This window comes from Phragmites australis, chromosome 23, assembly GCF_958298935.1.
Source record: "Phragmites australis chromosome 23, lpPhrAust1.1, whole genome shotgun sequence".
NCBI classification, from domain to species: domain Eukaryota; kingdom Viridiplantae; phylum Streptophyta; class Magnoliopsida; order Poales; family Poaceae; genus Phragmites; species Phragmites australis.
Window position 1 is genome coordinate 17,717,324 of NC_084943.1, and position 22,658 is coordinate 17,739,981.

Consider the following 22,658-nt stretch of genomic DNA (forward strand, 5'->3'; position numbering starts at 1 on the left):
TGCGGTTGCACCCCCACCCCACGTGATGGAATCCAGCGAAATCCTCACTTGAGTTCATACCAACCGAACATCTTAATTCATGCCGACAGCACTTTCGCATTTTTTAATATTTTAAAAATTGAAATTATCCCTTTGAATAAAATCTTTTTCAAATAGCTACCGTAAATATCATAACAATACAACATCATCACCATTAACATTGTCGTAACTAATTATCACCACTAACAATGACGTCACAAGACAAAGTTACCGTGCCATCTAACAATAGCTTGGCAAGTAAATCCCCATGGTGGCGGGAGGCGTTGCCACATTGTTTTCCCATATCATTCACCATGACGTGGCAAAAAAAAAATTGTTTTTAAAAATAAATTTAAGGTGTTTCTTAAAAAGGATATTTGCAAAGGATTCAAAAGATACAAACATAACACGCGGAGCATCAGACCAGAAGGCAAGCATCTCTCGGTGGCACTAATGAAAGTTACAAGGTGACAAGGGAAACTATTTTAGTTTCACGTTCTTTTTGGTTGCATAATGCATTGTCTATTAAATCAGGTGATACTCCTTCCAATCACAAAGAAATATCATTTTAAGTTAAGTGCAACCAATCATTTTATACTTTTGGTACGAATTACTTTTTATAGATTGAGTTTGTATATTTAAAAATAATACAGGTAGATTTGTCTCAAAAAATATTTTGATAATAGTATATTTTGCTAAATTTTATTAATATTTTACAATAAAAAGTAGTAGTAAAAATTACATTTTAAGGACTATATCAATGTTCAAAATAATACTTATTTGTGACTAGAGGAAATAATAAAAAGATTTCTATGATAAAATGGTCGAGAATTTTGTAGGATATCTAAACGAGGATAATATTTTTTGGCTTTTCATATACCAGTATGATATATAAAATATGACATACAGCACTGATCTATCGATCGTTATGGGCATCAGAAATCTTAAAACAAAAGGCGAAGCATTTTGCTAGCGAGCTCACAAAGTATGAAGGGGGATTTGCCTAGTTATTATTAATTTAATTATGTTTTGATAAAATATCACTCCTCTCTTACTATCACATGAGATTATATACATAAATAACTTATAAGCTAAGATGATAAATTATCGAAACGCAGCTAAATTAGTGACATAGAAACTATTTTTCCTACGAAGTAAGGTTCAAACCAAGCTCTCTATTCCAAAGAAGTATTATAGTAAAAGTTTGATGACTGAATTGCAAACGTGCCCCAACACCAGTATACCATCCCCTTCGTTGCCAGCACTTCCCGTCTTCCCATCGCCGTCGCCCGCCGTCTCCCCGTCTCGGTCGCCGACTCCTCCCAAGGTCCCAAACCCTAGCCCCTTCCCGCCCAGATCCCTCCCTCCCCTCCCCTCTCGATCAAAAGCTTCAAAATTTCCCAGTTCCTTGCGCGCGTGTTGACTTTGCTGCGATTTCCAGGGCATTCTTTGATCGTCGTTGGAGGAGAGGAGTGGGGATGTCGGACGAGGAGCACCACTTCGAGTCGAAGGCCGACGCTGGCGCGTCCAAGACCTACCCGCAGCAGGCCGGCACCATCCGCAAGAATGGGTACATCGTCATCAAGAACCGCCCCTGCAAGGTACCCAACCATCCCTCTCCATCGGTCACTCTCTCCGCGCGCCAAGTTGTCGTTGCTCCTGATTTAGATCTCGATCTGGCCGCTGCAGCTATGGTAGATCTGCACTTCCGCCATTGCAGCTTCGAATGATACCGCGTGCAAATTTGCATTCTTTCTTTGTAAGTGCAGTATGGTATGGCTGGCAGTGGAATCTACACAATTAGTGGCGGATAGATTTGTATAATTTTGTGTGGTTCGATTATTGTTACTACTGTTTTGGGCTATTGAATCTTTAGTTGTTGCGAAGTTCATCTTTTTTTCAGGGTTCAGTATGTGCCTGTTGGCGCTGTGGGCCTGTAGTGCCGTTGAATGCTTTAGTAAGCAGTTACTTTTGCTGTTAGATTTGTTTTAAGACGAAATTGCTGTGGTAGCACTAAAAATGAACCGTTTTGCTTCAGTACCATTATTTTTTTTACCGATTTCAAAAATACCACTGGATTTTTTCCCGTCCTTGCTCCCTCTAGCACTCCATGCTCCATCCGTTCTCTGCCTCCTCCAGGGAGCCGCAGCAGCTTTAAACCAATCAGCAGTTTCCTCCTCCTCTTCCTCGGTAGCTTTTGGCTCGCCACTCGCGCAAGCTCATGGCAGCGGTGAGCCAGCAACTGTTCAAGCCATAGGCACCCGGGTCCGAGCGGAGGAGGGCGAGAGGCTCGAGGTCTCGCAGCGTAGTCATTGACGACGAGGCGGTGGAGTCGTAGCTCCACGCGACGGCGGAGGCGCTAGAGCTCTGTGTGGTGGCAGAGGCGCTGCCCCTCGACGGCTTGGGTCTGGTGGCACGGCTGGATCTGGTGATGATGCCCCTCCACCCGCCGCTCAAACGTTGCCGCCCCAGCCCATCGAACTCACAGAGGCTGCTCCTCCGGGGCATCAGGGTCAAGCGCCACAGCTAGGTGAGGTGAGGGGGTCTGCTGTGAGGCTGCATTGGCTCCGGCTACCGGGCGGCGCAGTCGACAAACAAGGAAAACAAGGTGCTCTTGGAGTCAATGGAGGAGCAGGAGTCTGTCGGAGGACTTGCTCACCGGAGAAGAAAGTGGTAGGTCTGCTGGCTAATAGAGGTTAACGGAGGGATGGTTCAGTGTGTGATCTGGGCCATTGGTTCTCAATCTAACGGTTCAGTGCTAGACGGAGAAGATATGGACCAAATCTAGTGCTACTAAAGAAGTCTCACAAAAAATAGTGGTACAGGAGGAAACCCGTTCGAATCTAGTGCTACCAGAGCTATTTCGCCTTGTTTTAATGTCGGTTTGAAGTTGGCTGTTAGTTTTATATTTCGGAATTGGAATTCTTTGGACATAATCAGATTAGGAATTTAGGATTATAGATTTTTGGAAGATCTAACACCTAAGCATAGTTCAGTATCTTGGGCGGAGTTGGTTACCACATAAATACATAGTTTATGTTAAAGGGAATTTCATGCTTTGCTGACATTGTTGAAGGATTTCACTATGAGATGGGAACATTGTTAGAATGAGGATTCAGAGCTCATATATCAATGACATACTTGATCTTCACTATGTTGTCATGTAAATTTTGATTGAGGATGCCAGCTATTAGAATTTATGTGCTTGGGTGTGTTACTGCTGTACTAGTCCATTGTTTTTCTTGGTCGTACGTTTTTGGACATCGGAGGTTGTAAACTTGTCTGCCATGTGGTGCTTTCACAGTTTCAATATGCTAAGTGGATAGACAACGCTGGCTCAGCATACTTGTGGTGCATATGTTGTATCAGCATATTAAGTAGTTGCTGTATAGTGTTCCATGTAGTTTTATTTCTGGGACCACCAGTGGACAGTGGCAACGTTGTAAACTTATCTGCAACTTGGTACTTCCACTGAGTGAGGTAAATAGACTAGGATTAATTAGTTTTAGTATCCTTATTCTGGTGTGTGTTTTGTGCATGCATATTTTATACTTGCTTCTTGTTGCATCCCAATATAATTGACTGATGCTAGTAATTCTGCAATTATCCTATGTATCGGTAGTTCTGTAGTTTCTTGTATTCTTTTGGTCATGTAAAAAGTCCCCAGTAATTAATTAGGTTTCATACTATTCTGTGTATTTTGTACTTGCTTCTTACTGCCTCCCAGTATATTTTGTATTCTTTTGATCGTCTTTGTTTGTTTAGGGTTCATGCTATCCTTCACCATTTCATTATTATGTTGATGGCTATTTCCTCCCCTTTGCCGATTGATTTCTAATCATGTGCATTTGAAACAACTGCGCAGGTTGTGGAGGTTTCAACCTCTAAAACTGGGAAGCATGGTCACGCCAAGTGCCACTTTGTTGCTATCGACATCTTCACTGGCAAGAAGCTTGAAGATATTGTGCCATCTTCGCATAATTGTGATGTCAGTTCATTTCCTGAGCTCGTTCTAGCTAACATTGCTTTTGTTAACATTAAGATATGAATGTATTTTGTTTACAGGTTCCTCATGTGAATCGTACTGAATACCAGCTCATTGATATATCTGAGGATGGATTTGTAAGCCCAACTATTTTCTTGATACCTCCTGCATATTCATATTTTATGTGATTCAGTGTTGACTGGGGAAATTAACATCCTTTTCAGGTTAGTCTTCTGACGGAAAATGGTAACACCAAAGATGACCTGAGGCTCCCAACTGATGACACCCTGCTTGGTCAGGTATGTACAGACATCATATTTTTGCGCACATTTGCTCTTTCTCATGCGTAGGAAGTAGTTTTTCGGTGCTTGTTACTAGCATGACAGTATGGTCTGTGTAAGCTGGATTTTGCAGAGTGCTTATTTATGTAGGAAGTAGGTGCATCTGGACTTGCTATCAGCCTATCATGAATAGAATAATGATTATGTAAATCATTGATTGAAAATTGTTGTACTTATTTATGTAGGAAGTAGGTGCATCTGGACTTGCTATCAGCCTAATGGTTATGTAAATCATTGATTCAAACCTTACAATTGTATCTTTTTAGTTTCCTCCCTCTGAAACACAAAATGCATGTGCAGCAAAACTACAATTATAGACACCAATTTGGTTTCATTGGCCTAATTTGTATTGAATAAATGACAACTCTGCATGCTCATGCTCTAAATCTTACTAGATCCTGACTAGTATTCTCTCCATGGCTGCAGATCAAGGATGGCTTTGGCGAAGGGAAGGACCTGGTGGTGACTGTCATGTCTGCCATGGGAGAGGAGCAGATCTGTGCGCTGAAGGACATTGGTCCCAAGAACTGATATCGTGGCATATATTTTCTTGCATGTCTGCTGTCTTTCAGTTAATATTGTGTTGGGTACTAGGGGCAAGGCTTGCTGAGAATACACTTACACACACTTGCAACCAGTAGGGAATTGTATCGCAGAACTCTTGCCTGATCGTCATAAGATTTACTGAAAGGTTTAAAACCTTTCAGTATGGAGTGGATTGTGCTTAAGATGGAAAAATAGTCCGTTATGATGAACCGTGTACTACCTTACATCCGTTGTTTTATTGCTTCTACTATTAGCATTTGCAGGTGCAACTTTTGACAGTTGCAACATGCAGCAGTCAGCATGGAAAGAAAGTAAACTGTGATGCTGACAGTTGGGTAGAAGTCATCTTTTTATGCCATTTTTGTCATCGTTTACTCTGTCATTGCCTCATTGGTATGCTGAACTGAAGTATTGAGATTGTGGCGTCTTGTTAGTATTATCACCAAGTTGCTTTCTGTCTTTATCAGGGTGTTCTTGTACGGCATCTTATCTTTAGCACATTATTAATTGTTTATGCGGTGATCGCGTTCGTAGTTGCGTTTTTCACTGGCCTAGGAGTTAAGCGAAATTTTACTGTCTTTGTAACTGTTAGGGTTGCTATCAGGTGGTGATTTTGGGTGTTGCTCAGCTCCTCCTGATAATTTTAGGAAACGGAATTGTTTACTGTTTAGACAAATGTACATGTTGATGCTCGGACAATTTAGATTAAATCATTTGGACATTAAATGCCGCTAGAACCATTCATTTATAGTCCATATTAAGCACTTGGCAACTTACAAGCTAGTGAATAAGCACTCCCTTGTTCTCAAAGAGAAGTCTGAAGCAAGTCAAATGCTAAAATTTTGACCATAAGTATATATAAAACTATCTTGTTTAGAATATCAGTACGATCTCTAACAAGCATGTTTGACTATTACTTTTCACAATCATCGTTGGGTAAAAATTGATAAAATTTGATGATGTGATAGCTTTTTTACACAAATTCAAGCACTATATACAAACTTTATCCAAACTAGAAAAAGAAATCTAAAGGAAGGTAATACACCACAAATAAATCTTATAGCAACATAAGGGCATGTTTGTTTTAGCCATTTTCTGGCTTCTATTTCTGTCATAAGCACATAAATTAGAAGCTAAAACAAACGGTTTTACTGAAAAGTGATTTTTGGATAGGCCAGAAGCCTACTTCTGAGAAAATAGATGATGAGAAGCTAACTGAGAGTAGTTTTTTTGAGAAACCAAAAAAATATTGTAAAAACTAACAACTAAAATTCAAAAACAGCTTTTCAACAAAGCCAAAAGTATAACTTTTTTAGAAAACCAAAAGCAGAAACTCAAACAAACAAACCCTAATTGTAGCATTCTAGTGAGTAGTTTTTATTTGTAAATACCTCTGTTCCACTCGTTATATTTGTTATCTTGCAAAGAAAGTGGTATGTTGGATATGGTTGTAGTCCGAAGATACATCTCCAACAATTTGTTTATATGGAGACATGTGCGTGAAAATTAGAAAAAAATACATTATGATATCATGAAAGTATTTTTTCTCAGGGAAATGTACATCTCGTTTCATATAACAAATAAATGCATAAGACTAAACTTATAAACTGTTAACCATAGGATCTCTAATCTCCAGTAGTAACTCATTTTAATTTGACTTTAAAAAAGCTCTTTCTAATTTGCACCAATCACTTGATACAATATTTATTATGCTTAAGTTGGACTTCATTAAAATTTCCCGATCTATGTAAAAATTGGATACATAATAAAAAAATACGTTTTTACCATCAAAGGATCTAGAAATATTTGCTTCTGCCATCTCATTTAATGACTTGTTTTTGCTACCGACCTGCAAAAGCGAATTTGGCACATACAACCCTGTCTGGACATATAATTTGCGTTCTAAAAGTGTCTGAAACAAGGGGCAAAGTTAACTAAATTGACGGTGATGCACACATTATGTATGTAATATATATAATTCTACAGTGATATAGTGATCATTATAAACCAATTACTACTAAAGTATTGTTTTAACCGGATGCATGTGCACCATAGTAGTTGTATTTGGCATCACCCCTGCCTCACTGTTGAGATTGCTATATTATCACCTCATGCAAGTCTCCTTTCGTTGATAGATTATCTGCACGGTTTTTGTCACATTTCTGCAGCCTTTCATTTTCACCTTTTTCTGTGATCTAGCCCTCGATTTTGACAGCACCAGCTGTCAATCTACATGTTGCACGGTCGTTTTCTGCGTTGCTGAAAGAAAAATGGGATCCGTGCATGCATTCCTTGGAGACAATGGCGAGGCAGCGCATCCAAATGAATGTTTTTTATGGATTCATTTGCGATTTGAGAGGATTGGAGACTACTGACCTTACGTCGTTTTGGACCAAGATGGGGTCAAATCTACCAACTTACGCTTCAAATCCTGAGAAGCATAGGCTCATTTACTAGTACGTCGTTAGTGATAGATGATGGACTTTAAATTTTGAAGGAGGGACCATGGCTTCTTTTATCGCACAATAAGCTCTGCTACTGATATTCGCATGCCCCACTTTAATTGTATTTTAACTCATGAGACATGGTATTTTAAATCTCTATTATATAAAATATAGGTAGGTTCTCGTGCCATCTCTTTTTTCTATTTTTCTCTGATCTAATAAAAAAATTAAAATTAGAATAATTTATCCACTTCTATCATCTACTCTCATACTTCAACATATCTGTCTTATTACCGGCTAAGGATATAGGACACACTTTATTAATGAAAATAAGTGAAGAAATGAGGAGTGAAATTAGCGGATAATCTCTCCCATCTTTTCGGATCCTATCTTAAATCAAATTATGGTATCGCTTCCAATATATTCGTTCCATACTTTGAGTTTGTACTTATGTTACGATATCTAATATTTATGTTTTTGTTGTAACGCATGGGCACTTAGCTAGTGTTACCAGTGTGAGAGTGTGTGGCAACCGGCGAGTGGGGAGGATCCTTAAAGAGAGAAGAAAGTTAATACTCCACAAATAAATATCATTTTGGGTTACATGTTGTCAACCATTCTAGCTTTGATTACAAATTATTTTTTATGTGTTGAGTTTAGATATTTGAAAATAGTATGAGTAGATTTGTTCTGAAAAATATTTTTATAATATTATAATCTTGCTATGTTATATAAATACATTACAATAAAAACTAATATTTTGAGGACTGTGTCAATGCACAAAATGATATTTATTTATAACCAAATAGAGTATACCTTAGATGGGAGTGCCCATAATTAGACTAAGAAGCTAGAGACATGCAAATATCTGGTTGAGGCAAAGTTGCATCAATATAGACGAATTAACAAAGTCTGAGCAAATCAAAGATGTGTTTGGTTGAAGAGATATCTTTAGATATAAGATGGCCATCTAGTTTTTTGAGATGTTTGGTTGGAACATATATTAGATAGGATGACTATTTAGAAGGAATATTATTGTCACGTACTGAACGAACCCATCTGCAAAACAAGTACTTGACGGAGTCATCCATATTTTAGATGATTTTTTTTATCCCTATTGATATGACTTATTTTGGTTGATTAGAGTAAATGAACTATTTTGTTAGCACGTTTTAAATGATATTATCTTTTAAACTATTTATTTGATTTGCGATCCAATTATACTATTGTATTCATAGTAATTAAATTAACAAAACAATATCACATGTGATTATATTTTAATGAAAACAAAAAATGATAAAGTAAGTCGTACAAAATTTTAACTAACTCCATCTGAGTTCTATCCGTCCAACCAAATAAGAAATCGGATCACCCATCCAGACTATCAAATAAGAATCCAACAAGATATGAATAGTCATATACTATCTAATTTTATCCTCTAACCAAACGCAACCCAAGTTGCTTCTATTAAAATCTTCCGAGGTCTTAAATTTCGATGCAAATTTAGCTTTTCAGTTTACTCAAGAGTGGTTGTACGTTTGAGACCCAATTACTCTATCTCTCTTAGTCTTTCATTCTCACGGACACCCAATCATAATCCCAATTATTGGAACGGTAAAAGTACAGCAATCAATCCTTGACGCATCTAGGCAGGCAGGCAGGCTGGAATTTCTTGCATCCGGACTCATTCAATGCAGTTGGGACTCGGACGGTTAGCCGACGGATCGTCCTCCTCCCGGCCGCCGGATGCGTCGTGAGCAGCACGGCGACGGCGAGATGCGTCTTATCTTGGACTTCGATTTTTTTGGTTTGACAAGTGGAGGAAAGAGAGGAGAAGGGAATGAATGAAATATCTTGATTTCTTTTCGGGGACTGACTTCAATTGGTACTGGTATACATGTTCATGAGTGTTGTACGGTGTCAAATTTTATCAAATTTCCCTCGCAAAAGGAAATTTCATAAAGTTCAAATTAGAAATATGAGAGCTTTTAGAATAAAAATTAAGAAATATTAGGTTTTAGGATCGTCTTTAAGTGCGCTTGAGTGTTTTGATCCTTCACAACACTCGTTTTTAACCATCTAATAAAAGATAAGACAATCCACACATGTTTTCTTTCTCGAGCATCTTCCTCCTCTCGATTCCTCCTTTGATGGTAAGCTTCCCACCGCTTCCTGTCCTATCATCCTTCTCATATCTCTGATGTCTTCTGTATCTAGATCAGTGACGATAACCTGCCACCATGTTAACCTATCTCCAACAGGTCATCATTAAGTCATCCTTACCGTCGACACCGCTTAACGACCTTTTGCTGCACCGCTGCACCTCTGGTTCAACTGTTAGCCCTGGCTTCCCTCTAAAATTAAGAGCAAGGTGGAACTTTGAAAAGTAATTCCTTGTCCTCGTCGGAGGTAGAGAAGATGGGTCGGAGTTATCTAGAGATGAAATATATGGGGTGAAAGCTCACTGAAATTGGAGAATAGAGTGAAGAGGGGAAGACAAAACAAAGAAGCATTATATGGAGGACAAAAACCCCACGACAATGTAGCAATTTCTCCTCTTTTTAACCTAGCTAGCTTCAGCTTGATTAGACATTTTTAAATATAGGGTGTTTGGAAAATTTGCAGTGTAAGGTGAAGTGTCCTTTTTATTGGTTTGGTTTGTCAATATACATATTGTTATCCATATTACAACCATGCATTGCTCATTTAATATCTTTTTTAGGAAGCGCATGTTGCACTGCTTGTCATAGTGTATCTTGACTTTTTGAAGTGTCTTGATCATGTTTTAAGCTGCCTCATTTGGAGGAACACATATCACTTGTTATGAAAACCAAGTGATGCACACATTTTATTTTGTAAGCAATTTGTTTTTATCAAATAAAAATTACTGCACGATCGATAAAAGTACTATAAAGTATCATATAGCTCATGAACAAATAAGTTCTTTATGCACCATAATTCATTCATAGGAAAGTATCAAAATAAATTACTTATCCTCTTATACAAACATACTTTAGAACTTATATAGAAATTACAAAACAATATTTTTAGTATAGTATAGTATATAATCATATATTCTTAATTATAATTTAGGTCTAAAGTTGATTGTGTTTGAATGAGGAAAAATAAAGGACTTTATAGGATCTGAATAGATGTCTCTGCCTCTTAGCTAAAATTTAGCAAAGCATTGGAAAACTTCATCACTCTCTCTTTCTACCTTTCATCTCTCCAAGAGGCCAATGAGAGAGAAAGTCAGACTCTGTTCACCAAGCCCAAAAAACCTCCACAAACCAAAGTCAACGCCGAAAACCAAGAAGAAGAAGAGAATCCATTCTCTCTCTCTCTAGCCTCTCTTTCTCTCTCTAGACTTCCTCTCCCTCGGCTCCCGCGACCATGTCCGCGCGCCCGCCTCCGCCGCCGCGCCCGCGCCTGGCGCTGCCGCCGCGCTCGGCCGCGGAGTCGCTCTTCACCGGCGCCGGCGACGCCAGCCCCGGCCCGCTCACGCTCGCCTCCGCACTCTTCCCCTCCGACGCCGAGGCCGCCGCCGGCGGGGGCCACGGTGGCTCCTCCGCCTCCGGACCGGCGAGCTTCACGCAGCTCCTCATCGGCTCCCTTGGGCCGCCGGCTCCGCAACAGCAGCAGCAGCATGAGGCGGAGAGGGGGAGAGGCGGGGTCGCGAGGGCTGGACCGGCGCTGTCGGTGGCGCCTCCGGCGTCCGCGGCTTCGGCGGCGTCCGTGTTCACGGTGCCCCCCGGCCTCAGCCCCTCCGGCCTGTTCGACTCCCCCGGTTTGCTCTTCTCGCCGGCCATGGTACGTCGTGCCCATATCTCCAAGTTTTTTGTTGCAAGGTCAAGACTTTTCTCGTGTTACGTCATCAAAAAATGGATTTTTAGATCTTGGGTAGTGGCAAGTTCATCTTGTTTGTGGTCTATCGTAAAATTGGCCACGTTAAAACTCAAAGTAAAAAAGAAAGAAAAAAATGTGTGAGCTGATCACTTAATTATCATATGAGTTATGATAGTGTTTTTACGAGATACTAACAGAGACAAGTGCTTACTCTATATTCTATTTTTTTAATGGAGTTTAATAGGTTCCTATTCATGGTTCAGAGATTATTGTTCGTCCTCTTGTATACTTTAATCTGCATAAGTGTCACTAATCCGTTAAGCTTCCTCATTTTGGTCCGGGTGATGCTAAGGAAATCTGAAAGAATCATGTAATCTTCTGTTGTGTTTTAAAAGCTTGTGAAGTACTACAAATCGGGAATCTGGAACTTCCCAAAGGTGATACTTCTACAGTTTCATCGGTGCTTTTAGCAAGATGGTTACATCTATGGTACTGATCGGTCCCATAGGTTTGCCCCAAAACGCATAAAGCCACCTTACTATATTTGTGTGTGGCACTGCGGTGCAATGAATAATCTCAGCCTACAAGGACAGAGATATTTGAGATAAGGCAAGTGGTGATTCGGTACATTGTCTTACAGTATCAATAATTGTGCTACTGCCAGCGCGATCCTACTGCAAGTTGGCATGCTATGTTGATACTGACGGGACAACTTTCCAGTGAATCAATATTAATATTTCTTGCATTTTACGGTCTTAATCTGTTGATAGGATCCTTGGAAAACATATTCCTCTGTTTGAGGTGGTTATGCTGACAGCGAAGTCACTATGGAGTAGTTGTCAAAATAATTCATAATTTTTGTGTTCAGTATTCACAATGTCTGGTGGGTAGAACCATAGAGCAATGTGGAGGCTAAACTCGCTGTTGACATTTAACTTTTGTTAATATAAATCCTGAACTAAGTAATCCAGTATCAAGAGATACATAATTGATCATGTGCAGGTAGTGGCGGACCAGGATTTCTAGGTTGGACATTCAAACATCGACGGTAGCATAAAGTATTCAATGGAAAAGAAAAGATTCACAATATTAAACTCCATAATATAATATAAATTATTCATATTAGAGACAAACTCAAATAGTTATACAAATTGCACAATAAATAGTATGATTTTTTCCTATCAGGATTTTACAACCTGAATGCCAAGGGGCCACTATTAGAAGAGAGCATAATGCCGACACCATCTTTGACTTTTTGGATGGTTGCCGGCACCATAAACTCGATAACCAGCACCGCGGAGTCAATAAATTCAACTAAATACTATGCACTTCTTCATGGATTGGATGCGCAATACCAGGACCTCATTCATGACTTGCTTGAAAAACTAGTCCTCAATGAATGTAACCAGACAATCATTCAACAATTAGTCCTCTATTCTATTTCTTAGCTTATTCTTTGTATAATTCATTGCTGAAAGTACCCTCTCAACACTAGCAGTTGCCACGGGAAAACTAACACCAACTTGAGAAGCTTCTGACACCAACTTAAGAAGCTTGTAAGCAATAGGATACATGAGAGTCTTATTTCTTTTAACAAGCATGACTGGAAGCTCCCAAGATTTTACATTTCTAAACCTTTTATCTGTACGTATATCTTTAATAAAGAGTCTGAGTGTGTAACTAAGAGGTATCAAATACTTGCTTGAGAAGTCCATAGGATAAAACCGAGCAAGTTTAAGCAAGTGATCCTGGTCATACGCAGCAAATTGATTGCATACATATACATATGCCAAATACACATACATATGCTTAATTATTTGACAAAAGATTTGGGCATTCAGCTGAATGCCCTTGAATCAAGGGAGGCCCGCCTGAGAATAATCAATATGCTTAAGTCTCGAACAAAGAAAGTGAATCAAAATTTTACTGATGACAACCTGTTCTGTATTTTTACAGGGGGGCTTTGGAATGTCGCATCAGCAGGCTCTGACTCAAGTTACAGCCCAAGCAAGCCATTCTCCACTCAGAATGTTCGATCGCATTGAACAACCGTCTTTTTCAGCAGCTGCAACATCATCTGAACCTCTACATCATATGAATTCTGCAGCCAATATGGCAGGAATTTCAGAGATGGCAATGGTGACAGCAAACAACGATAATGCATCCTTTCAATCAGCTGAGGCGTCTCAGAGGTATCAAGTTAATGCCCCTGTTGATAAACCCGCTGGTGATGGCTATAACTGGCGGAAATATGGTCAGAAGGTGGTGAAGGGCAGTGATTGCCCGAGGAGCTATTACAAATGTACTCATCCTAGTTGTCCGGTTAAGAAAAAAGTAGAACATGCAGAAGATGGTCAAATATCCGAGATCATCTACAAAGGCAAACACAATCACCAACGTCCACCAAATAAGCGGGCAAAAGACGGCAACTCTTCAGCTGCCGAGCAAAATGAACAATCTAATGATACCACATCTGGCTTGTCAAGCGCTAAGAGAGATCAAGAAGCTATATATGGGATGTCTGAACAAGTATCTGGTTTAAGTGACGGAGATGATATGGATGATGGTGAATCAAGACCACATGAAGTGGATGATGGTGATACTGACAACAAAAGAAGGTAATATTAGCTCTCAATACAACTCCACTATCTTATTAGATTCTTGTTTTCATAATATTCATTGCTTCATTGCTCAGAAATATACAAATTTCTTCACAAAGGACTTTGTCAGAGCCTAAGATTATTGTGCAAACAACCAGTGAGGTTGATCTTTTGGATGACGGTTATAGATGGCGCAAGTATGGGCAGAAGGTTGTCAAAGGAAACCCTCATCCAAGGTATTTTTTTTTGCCTATGCAGTGTGATTTATGTCATTTTGATATCTGTTGCTCTTTCTTTTTCTCTCTGAAAGTTCATATGGTATGTAAGGTGTCGTCAACATTGGGATGTATATGTTTCCATATTGATATTACAGTATATTCAAAGCTAGGCTCTAAGGAAAACTATTTTACAACACTCATGGGATCCTCTAAAGCACGGATACGCCACCCAGGGGTCGTATCCGTGTCGGATGCGGTGTCCGATACGGATAAGCCCCGGATATGCGGCGGATACGTATCCATAGAGTATCTGTAAAAAAATAAATATGAATAATTCAGATACTTGGGCTGGATACTTCTGGGCGCCTGGGATATGTGTCTCCAATACGGCCCAGCTCAGCCCACCTCTGTTTGTCCGTGACCTAATACTACCTCGGCGATTCTATCTGCCTAGTCGCTAGTCGCACAGCCGCACGCCTCCCTCACTGGCCAGCCGTCGTGCGCAGTGCCTCACCGTCCTATCTTCTTCGTCACTGGCCACTTCCTCGTTCTTCTCCACCGCACGCAGCCCCTCACCGCCACCGCACATGTCTTCTTTGTCGCTGGCCACCTCCCCGTTCTTCTCCACCGCGCGTAGCGCCTCAACGCCACTGCTGCATGACACATGTCTTCCTATTCTAAGGGCAAGCACCGGTGCCACCTGCCTCCACGGGTCCTACGAGGCCCTCCTCGACGATCCGGAGCAGCTGGAGTTGCTGTTGTTCCTGGCGAGGGGTCTCGGGATCAACCGCATCGCCTTAGGCCTCCTGCAGCCGATGAGCTCTCCTCCCCCCCCCACCCACCCACCCACCTTTTTCCCCTTTTCCCCTCCCGATTGGCTTGGAAGTAGGGTTCATTTTGTAGGATCTAGGTGTTGGATGCTTTGTGTTCCTTCCTACGGTGAGAAGATGGCGTATTGTGGTTTATTCCCATTGTTATTTGTGATTTATTATTATTTTTAAATACTAAAACGTATCTGCGTATCTTTTTTTTGGGGAAAATGGCGTATCCGCATATCGGTATCGGCCCGATACCGATACACGTATCAGTATCCATATCCATGTAACATAGATGGGATCTATTGGATGCTATTTACACTCTTACTTGCAATACTTTGTGATCTAATCATTTAATATGCCACTTCAACACTTTTGAGTTACATTTTCGGGTTTCCATTTGATGTCCCTTGTGTCATGATCCTAGGATCATTAGGGGGATACACATCCGCCGGGAGGATAACCGGGGGGCGTCGGCTGCTAGGGAAGATTGATTAGACTATAGATGAGAGAGACTTAGATTAATTCTTCTCTTGCTTCGTTACAATGATATGCGGCTACCCCTTTATATAGAGAGGGGAAATCACAACCCTAAATCAACTTCAACTCCTAACTTGTCTTTAAGCAGTCCTAATTCAATCTAACTCTTAACTTATCTCCTACCAAACTTATCTCTAAACAAATCACCTCGAATCCTAACATACCAAACTTATCTCCTAATTAAATCCAACTCTTACTAAACTTATCTCCTAGCTTGATCTCCTGCCGTGGTGCTCCTTGGGCCCATATGAGCAGCTGGCTGACCGCCATGACATTTGTCTGTTAGGAATTGCATGAGCCGGCCTTTAGATTATTCATTCCATTTCAGATACTGATATTGTCTATTGTAATGCATAACTACTCTGCGTAAGTACACCTTGCAAGTGTCTTTCATACCATGACAATGTAATCCTAGTGTCATGTCCTGGTTTGTGTTGTTGATGAGGGCATGAAGCGCTAGCTTAGTTCATGTCTCTTCAAAGCATATCTTGTGAAACATTGCATGCTTCTCTCCATATGAGTTGAATATGTATATCAGAATTATTCATTAAAAGGATAATTCCTTCCTCATTTTGTTCAGTAACATTCCTTTCTCAGTTTTCTTGGATTATTTATCTGGAGGCAGATTATTGCAATATATTCCTGCTGTGGTATATGCCGAAGTGTGTGTGGCCACCGGAATGGCATGTTGAAATAATAAAAAAAGATTGTTCAGTGCTGGATCGATAATATATTTTTTAGATAAAGGAAGCTTTATTCCAAATTGAAATAAGGTTCCGGTCTCTACATTGAGGGATCGATATTATATGCTTAAGGCAGGGAAAATGCACCTACAAATGTAAAAAAGTCCAGTTATTCATTGAGTATTTTTCACTGTTGCCCGATGTTCATTGAGTATTTCATTCCATACCTCTTTCTATCAGTTTCACAAATTGACTCCAATAGTTATGGAATTAGTTTCAGATAGCTCTCTATCTCCAAAGAATCTCAAGTCTTTTGGGATGGGTTGGCTTCTGCGCAGCACTATGTGGCTGGTGGGGACAAAATAAAATCATCCTATTCCTATCTATACTGTATGAAGATAGTGTATCCACACTGAAGAATAACACACGTTATGATTTACATGGGAGTAGCTTGATCAGAACCGACCATTATCAAGCTTTATCAGATCTGGAATTGTGGTGCTTGCCCCTGATGAGCTTTAGATTTATCTACGCTCTTCTGAATAGAAGCATTGTGGTTCTCTTCAAATATTGGGATTGCAGACAAACTCAATGAAATGTGAAACATTGTCACTGAATCTGCAGATATCCAAAGAGCATTTTTCTAGAATTACCTATTTTTACACTTTCTATTGATTTATTGAAAATATTCTGGTTGATTTTGTTACTTCAGTGCTATGAGCAAGCTTAATACATAATTTAGGTACAGTTCATTACAAAAATCATGGCATGATTTATTTTTGTTTCACATGATATCCCTCTCTACTTGTAGGAGTTACTACAAGTGCACATATGCTGGGTGCAATGTTAGGAAGCACATTGAGAGAGCTTCCTCGGATCCTAAGGCTGTCATAACAACTTATGAAGGAAAACATAACCATGAACCACCGGTTGGTAGGGGCAACAACCAGAATGCAGGAATGTCGGCTCTGTCAAACAGTTCACAACTGAAAGGGAAGAATAGCATGCCTAATAATCAAGCTTCACTTTCAAGAACAGACTTCAGCAACACTAACCAGAGGCCAATTGGGATCTTACAATTCAAAAGGGAAGAATAGTAACATCCATTTGACTCCCTTTGGAACCTTCCTGATCACTGTTATTTGAGTGATGTTCTTCAGGCAAATATTGGATGCCTGCAATTCGTACAGTCACGGCATCAAAGGTTCTTGAAGTTCGATATTTCAATGGTATCAGTTTGCAGTTTTACCACATAGATACACAGAATAGCTGATACAGATCCAGCCTTTCTAGTTTATACATGTTATTAAGTTGAAGCATGCAAGTTGTAATACCTGATCTGTAGATGTTATCAAAGGTTCTTAAAGTTGAAGTATAACGTAAGTGGAAGTTATGCATACTTGTTTATGATGTTCTGTAGATGGGTCAATCGTATACATGTTTATTTTATGATTTTATTCCCAACAAGATCTTTTATGTATTGTAATAAGATTGAAAAGAGAAGTGGATGTACAGATGTTTTTCATTTACATTTGCTTGTTGTAATTTGTACATGTTTATGTCTTTGGCCAGTTTTGGCTTCTTTCCAATCAATACTGGTTTGCTATTTCATTTTCTTGTTTTTAGTTTCCTCCTTCAAAATACTGTATTTGATAAGCCTTCTATAAGCACTACTACCTAGAACTTCGCCTGACATTTTTTTTTCCAATTCTGGTTCTTCTATTTCTTGTCAGACCAATTCTCAGGTACTGTAAATTCAATCTGAGAGAAATTGTTTTTTTTACAATAATTAATAAGTTCAAATTCAGTGCCTAGCTACAACCACAAGTGATTGATGTATACAGGCCTAAAGCTGTTTTTCTAGCCTAAAGGCAGTAACCTGAATAAATATTTTTTGTAATCTATGTACCTGAGCATATTTGCATTATGATTCCTGGATACTATTATCACTGCAAATTTCAGGCACATCATTGTCAAGATCGGCCAGAATGTCATTATCTAATGTTGCTGCATCTACTATTAGGTTGGTTGATCTTGAACCTTTTGAAGGAAAATATTAGGTCATAACCTCCATAAATGATTTCAGAATGAAATTTGATAAGGACATTTGATCCTATGGTAAGCAGTGCCTTAACTTATTTTATTCCTCAGAGCTAGAGGCTTCCTGAACCACACTTGAAAACAAAGTTAGCTTTGGTTGAATGCTTCTGTCCTAACATGATAACATCACCTAAGTAGGTTTAATGATGTGGTAGCATCTTGAGTTTTTAGAATTACCATTCTTTATCTGTGGCTATCTCTTGCAACTCTGTTGGAAATTGTACTATAATACTCATGTATTGCATCTTGCCATTATGTAACATGCTGCCTTGTCCGCTTGTATCATATTCATATCCATTTTTAGATACCACTATCATGATATTTGTTTGAAGCTCAGTTGAAGCAGAATCTGGCGGTTGGAAGTAATCTTTTTGGGAATAATTTAGCTAGACTGACAAAGTTTCTGATTGGATCCAAATCCAACTTTTGTCATGTCAATACTCAATCGAACTTCAGACTTCTCATATAACAGTGAGGGTCTTAAACTTCTGAACTATGTCTGGCAACTTTGTGGTCCTAGCTAACTTGTACCAAGTTTATGCACCGTTTTCCATGAAAATCAAATATTCTCTGCTAAGAAACCTTGTACTATCCACATTACTTTCTTTGGAGATATTACATTCTGTTTCAGCATCCATTGCTACCGGTTTGACTATAACGCTACTCCATTACGGAGGATCTTTTTTCCTTACCCTAGACATGCCTAAGAATATATTTTCTTTCTGTCAGTGGGAGACATATCCGAGGAAACCTTGTACAGATCTTTGTTTTTCAGAAATCTGAAATGCTGACAATCTGAAGCAACCTGAGGTCTTGGAAACCAGAAGTTCGTTCATCTGATATTTTTTTCTTAAAAAATACTGTGCATCATCATGCTAGGAAACATACAAGAACTGAAGCAAAATACAATTACTCAAAGCAAACGATTTATACTCACCTCCCATTGGCTCATGCCAAAAGCCTAACTACTTTACTATGCCCTAGCTTTTCTCCTTCCGAATTATTATGCAACCTAGTCCCCAGGTACAACTTTCTGTGATCCAATGGCACCAAAAAGTTCATGTCTCTGCTGGAAGAAAGTTGTTGTAGCATTGTGGCTCTGGGAATCTGCATGGGGCAAGTGGTAGTAAGTAGCAACCATTTTCGACAGATCTGAGTGCATGGATTGAATTGGAGGCTATGAATAAAGTGGCCGAAAAGCGGGCAGAAATCATTGAAATTTTCACCACTCACTCACCAGCAGACTGATGAGAGCTGATCTGGATATGCAGATAGGAGCATGCTCTCTTGTTGCCTTGCTTTAGAATCAAGGAAAGAAACACTTGAAATGGTGGGCTCAGGATCTAAACAAGTGACATGAATTGTTGGCAACTTTAGGTGACATGTCAGAGTGTGGACCTTATCCTTTAGATGATACAGATGCTATCACTGGAGTGACTAAAAATATGCGCATATTAAATACCGAAACACGGCATGGTTTTAGAATACTATGTGCCTGATAATTTATGATGAAAAGCCAGATAACCTGTAAACTGTTTCATCCCTGTAAACATTGACCATTTAGCTGATTTCTTATGAGATATTATTTTAAATATCTGAAGAGCATCAGAAGACAACAAAACAACCTTAACCATAGGAAATGCCATGCTTACCAAGTATATATACTATATGATGCATGCTAAGTTATATAGTAGTCATACAAGACAATATCTTATAGACTAATAGACCCTGGTATTCCAATTATTTACAATTTGGCCCCCCTTAGCAGTCTGATGGACCTGATGCACTTACTATCACTAATTAACAGCACCTTTGTCCCCAGAACCAGCAATTAACCCTTATAAAGATCAAGAAAATGGACAAAAGAAAAAAAAAAAACAAGAATTTATCGTTGAGCACCCTATGCTCTAGCAATTAAAATTGCAGGAATTGTTTTTCAGACTCTCAAGTCGTCCTTGCCTTCCAGCTCCAGCTCCAAGAGGTCACAAGAATGGCTGACCTTGCAGGTCTGGTAGACCATGCTGGTGATGACAGTGTCAAGGACACAAATCATGGCGTGGATGTAGGCGACGAGAAGCCCTTCGAAGAGCATTCCTGCGGTCACCTTGCCGGTGGTCGTGTACGGCCGCATCACCCTGAGCTGGAACAGCGCCTCAACGGCGGCGGCGGCGAGGCTGGCTGGCAGGGACGCTGCGACGGCGGTGGCGGCGTCGCCGGCCCGGAGGAGCATCAGGAGCGCCTTGAGCATGGCGCGGACGCCGCCCCGGCCCTCGGCAGCCGCGACGACCGTGGCCAGGTTGCACACCGCGGCGGCGTTGGCGAGCGCCACGGAGTAGACGATCACGCCGACCGCCGAGAGCGCGAGTACGGCCCTGCTGCCGCTGCCGCCTCCGTTGGAGCCGGAGCCGGAGGGAATGCCCAGCAGGTGCAGCGCCTCCGCGGCGTTGAACGCGGCGAGCAGCGCGGCGAACACGGCAGCGTTGGCGAGGAGCAGCGCGAGGCAGTTCACGAGCTGCGTCCGCGCCATCGCCGGGTACGATGATCGCACCAGCTGTCCGACGACAATCGCCGGCGGCGCGCGTCGATGCCGCTGCCGCTGTCGTTGCTCAGAGCAGGAGCAGCAATGCACGGCGACGACCTTGGCGAGGAGCAGGAACGAGAGCGAGAACGGCAGGGAGGCGATGAAGGCGCAGGCGCGCTGGGACAGTCGGTGGCTGAGGAGGAAGAGCAGCTGGGACGCCGGCGGGAACCCCGCGGCGACTAGGACCCGGCGCAGGCGCCGCGAGAGGAAATGAGACGGCGCGAGCAGTGCCGGGTGCGAGCGCGAGAGGAGCGCGGCGGCGGAGAAGGGCAGCGCGAGGAGCGACGCCGCGGAGGACGCCGGGTGGTAGTGCCGGAAGAAGGCATGCAGCGCCGTCCTCATGATCTTGCCGGCGCTGCCCATTGCCAACACCCTTCCTCTCACTTGCCGCTGCTCTTGATCTTGGCTTGATCTTTATATATGTGCGGGGTGGTTCTTGTGGTGTTGGTAGTGTGGAAGGAGGGGTTGTATTGCTTGATGGTTTGGTGCTATATGGTGTTGTTGGGTTTGCTTTGAGAGCTTTATGGTGTACAACTTGGGATTGATTTGGGTTGCATTGTGTGTTTTTGGAGGGGTTTGGAGTGGTGTGTGGTTTGGGTGTTTGAATGTCACTTTTGTAACATGTGAGTGGAGAGGGGTTGAGGGCTTTAGGGATAATAGTCAAGGGTGGAACCAAGCCTCTTTTTTTTCGCTATTTTTGTGTTGAGTATGGGGCCATATTTGTTGCTGGAGCTCACCATTGCTCCTCACTTCCATGTGTCATCCATCGTAGTTACTCACCGCACTACTAACGTACTGTCCGTCGAAGATGCTCGGTGGCATCCTTACTGCCTCAGCGCACCACCACTTTCTAGCATATGTGCTTTCAATTCCTCCTACACATCGCTAGACAGTCAACTTGCGATATCTCCACAGCCCCGCTATGGTGGATACGGAGAGGTTCTTCTCAACCCCTAAACCTATTCGGCATTCACTTCCCAATATCCGTTGCTTCTTCTCACGCTATGCAGTATACAAATCATGTACTCTAATCTTCTATGAAATTCACCGTTGATAAAGCTGTATAATAGGCTAAGAAGAAGAAAAATATATAATTAGCCCACAAAGATGGGGGAGTGTTCCAACAAAAAAAAAGAAAGATAAATGTTGGAGTGGGTTCCAAGCACAGCAACACAACTCAATGTATTGGGTGGTAGCTTCTGTTTTCCCTTTTCAGAGAGAAGATTTGGTGGTTCCTTGGTCAGTGTAATTAGGTGCATTTTCCTAACCCACTCAACCACAGTGATTAGGAGGAAAATATAAACTTTAAGGGAAGTTTTACAATCTGAAGAGGGTGTAGCGTTGCACGCATTAACATATGTGCCTTTAAATTTTTTAAACACAAGTTGTTGATTAATTTGAAATTTTCTTGAATATGCTGAATTGTTATAGGATTTCATAAACTAAATAAGGGACCCTTAGTGGCGGCAGTAGCACTACCAGTACCATATCAAGTGTCAACAAAGAAGTCCTACACAATTCGAAGTGCCAACAAAGAAGTCCTTCACAACTTGAAGTGCCAACAAAGAGAGAAAGTAACCTTTTTAGAAAAAAGAAAATGGAAATTCCAACAGTTTGAAAATTCCTAGAAACCGTAGCAAAAATAATATGTAGAAATAATCAAAAGGATGTTATTTTATTCCTACCAACTCCTCTTTCTTGTATCTGTTCTTGATCTTCAACACTTGGTCTAATTTTCTACTTTTCTCAATTCTTTACACAAAAACTTCTTGCGTATTTTACTAAATAAAAAACTGGAGGCGATGCGTTACTATAAAGGAACGAATGAAATAAAAAACAAACATCTTTAAATAGAAAAAAAAAGAAGTTGTTCTACTACTCTTCTGTACAATCAATGGGCAATAGTTTCAATTTCTTTCTATGTTGATAACGTACATTATT

The 22,658-nt window shown here is 40.7% G+C and overlaps 3 protein-coding genes across 5 annotated transcripts; 2 read left to right on the plus strand and 1 right to left on the minus strand.

Moving 5' to 3' along the window:
* Positions 1-1,197: 1,197 nt before the first annotated feature.
* Positions 1,198-5,114, plus strand: LOC133906646 (eukaryotic translation initiation factor 5A-5). 2 transcript variants are annotated; one of them, XM_062348598.1, is made up of 6 exons: positions 1,198-1,345; positions 1,460-1,712; positions 3,884-4,006; positions 4,084-4,140; positions 4,228-4,302; positions 4,771-5,114. In XM_062348598.1, the coding sequence occupies exons 2-6, from the start codon at positions 1,497-1,499 to the stop codon at positions 4,873-4,875; spliced, it is 576 nt and encodes a 191-aa protein (XP_062204582.1). In that variant the 5' UTR covers positions 1,198-1,345; positions 1,460-1,496; the 3' UTR covers positions 4,876-5,114. The 2 variants fall into 2 exon arrangements, with proteins under 2 accessions (XP_062204582.1, XP_062204583.1); XM_062348599.1 differs by having other exon boundaries at positions 1,460-1,619.
* Positions 5,115-10,516: 5,402 nt separating this feature from the next.
* On the plus strand, positions 10,517-17,565 carry LOC133906229 (probable WRKY transcription factor 3). 2 transcript variants are annotated; one of them, XM_062348062.1, is made up of 4 exons: positions 10,517-11,144; positions 13,137-13,798; positions 13,876-14,016; positions 16,848-17,565. In XM_062348062.1, exons 1-4 carry the CDS (start codon positions 10,728-10,730, stop codon positions 17,131-17,133), a joined length of 1,506 nt encoding a protein of 501 aa, XP_062204046.1. In that variant the 5' UTR covers positions 10,517-10,727; the 3' UTR covers positions 17,134-17,565. The 2 variants fall into 2 exon arrangements, with proteins under 2 accessions (XP_062204046.1, XP_062204047.1); XM_062348063.1 differs by having other exon boundaries at positions 13,900-14,016.
* A 2,507-nt stretch (positions 17,566-20,072) lies between these two features.
* On the minus strand, positions 20,073-21,080 carry LOC133906024 (uncharacterized). The gene has a single exon (XM_062347825.1). It carries the CDS (start codon positions 21,078-21,080, stop codon positions 20,073-20,075), a length of 1,008 nt encoding a protein of 335 aa, XP_062203809.1.
* Positions 21,081-22,658: the final 1,578 nt, after the last annotated feature.

Excerpts from the sequence above, each read along its gene's own strand:
- LOC133906646 (XM_062348598.1), top strand. The coding sequence starts at position 1,497 with ATGTCGGACGAGGAGCACCACTTCGAGTCGAAGGCCGACGCTGGCGCG. Across the intron at positions 1,713-3,883 it reads ATCTGGCCGCTGCAGCTATG|GTTGTGGAGGTTTCAACCTC; the intron begins GTAGATCTGCAC and ends ACAACTGCGCAG. Across the intron at positions 4,007-4,083 it reads CATCTTCGCATAATTGTGAT|GTTCCTCATGTGAATCGTAC; the intron begins GTCAGTTCATTT and ends TTTTGTTTACAG.
- LOC133906024 (XM_062347825.1), bottom strand. The coding sequence starts at position 21,080 with ATGGGCAGCGCCGGCAAGATCATGAGGACGGCGCTGCATGCCTTCTTC.
- LOC133906229 (XM_062348062.1), top strand. The coding sequence starts at position 10,728 with ATGTCCGCGCGCCCGCCTCCGCCGCCGCGCCCGCGCCTGGCGCTGCCG. Across the intron at positions 13,799-13,875 it reads GATACTGACAACAAAAGAAG|AAATATACAAATTTCTTCAC; the intron begins GTAATATTAGCT and ends TTCATTGCTCAG. Across the intron at positions 14,017-16,847 it reads AAAGGAAACCCTCATCCAAG|GAGTTACTACAAGTGCACAT; the intron begins GTATTTTTTTTT and ends CTCTACTTGTAG.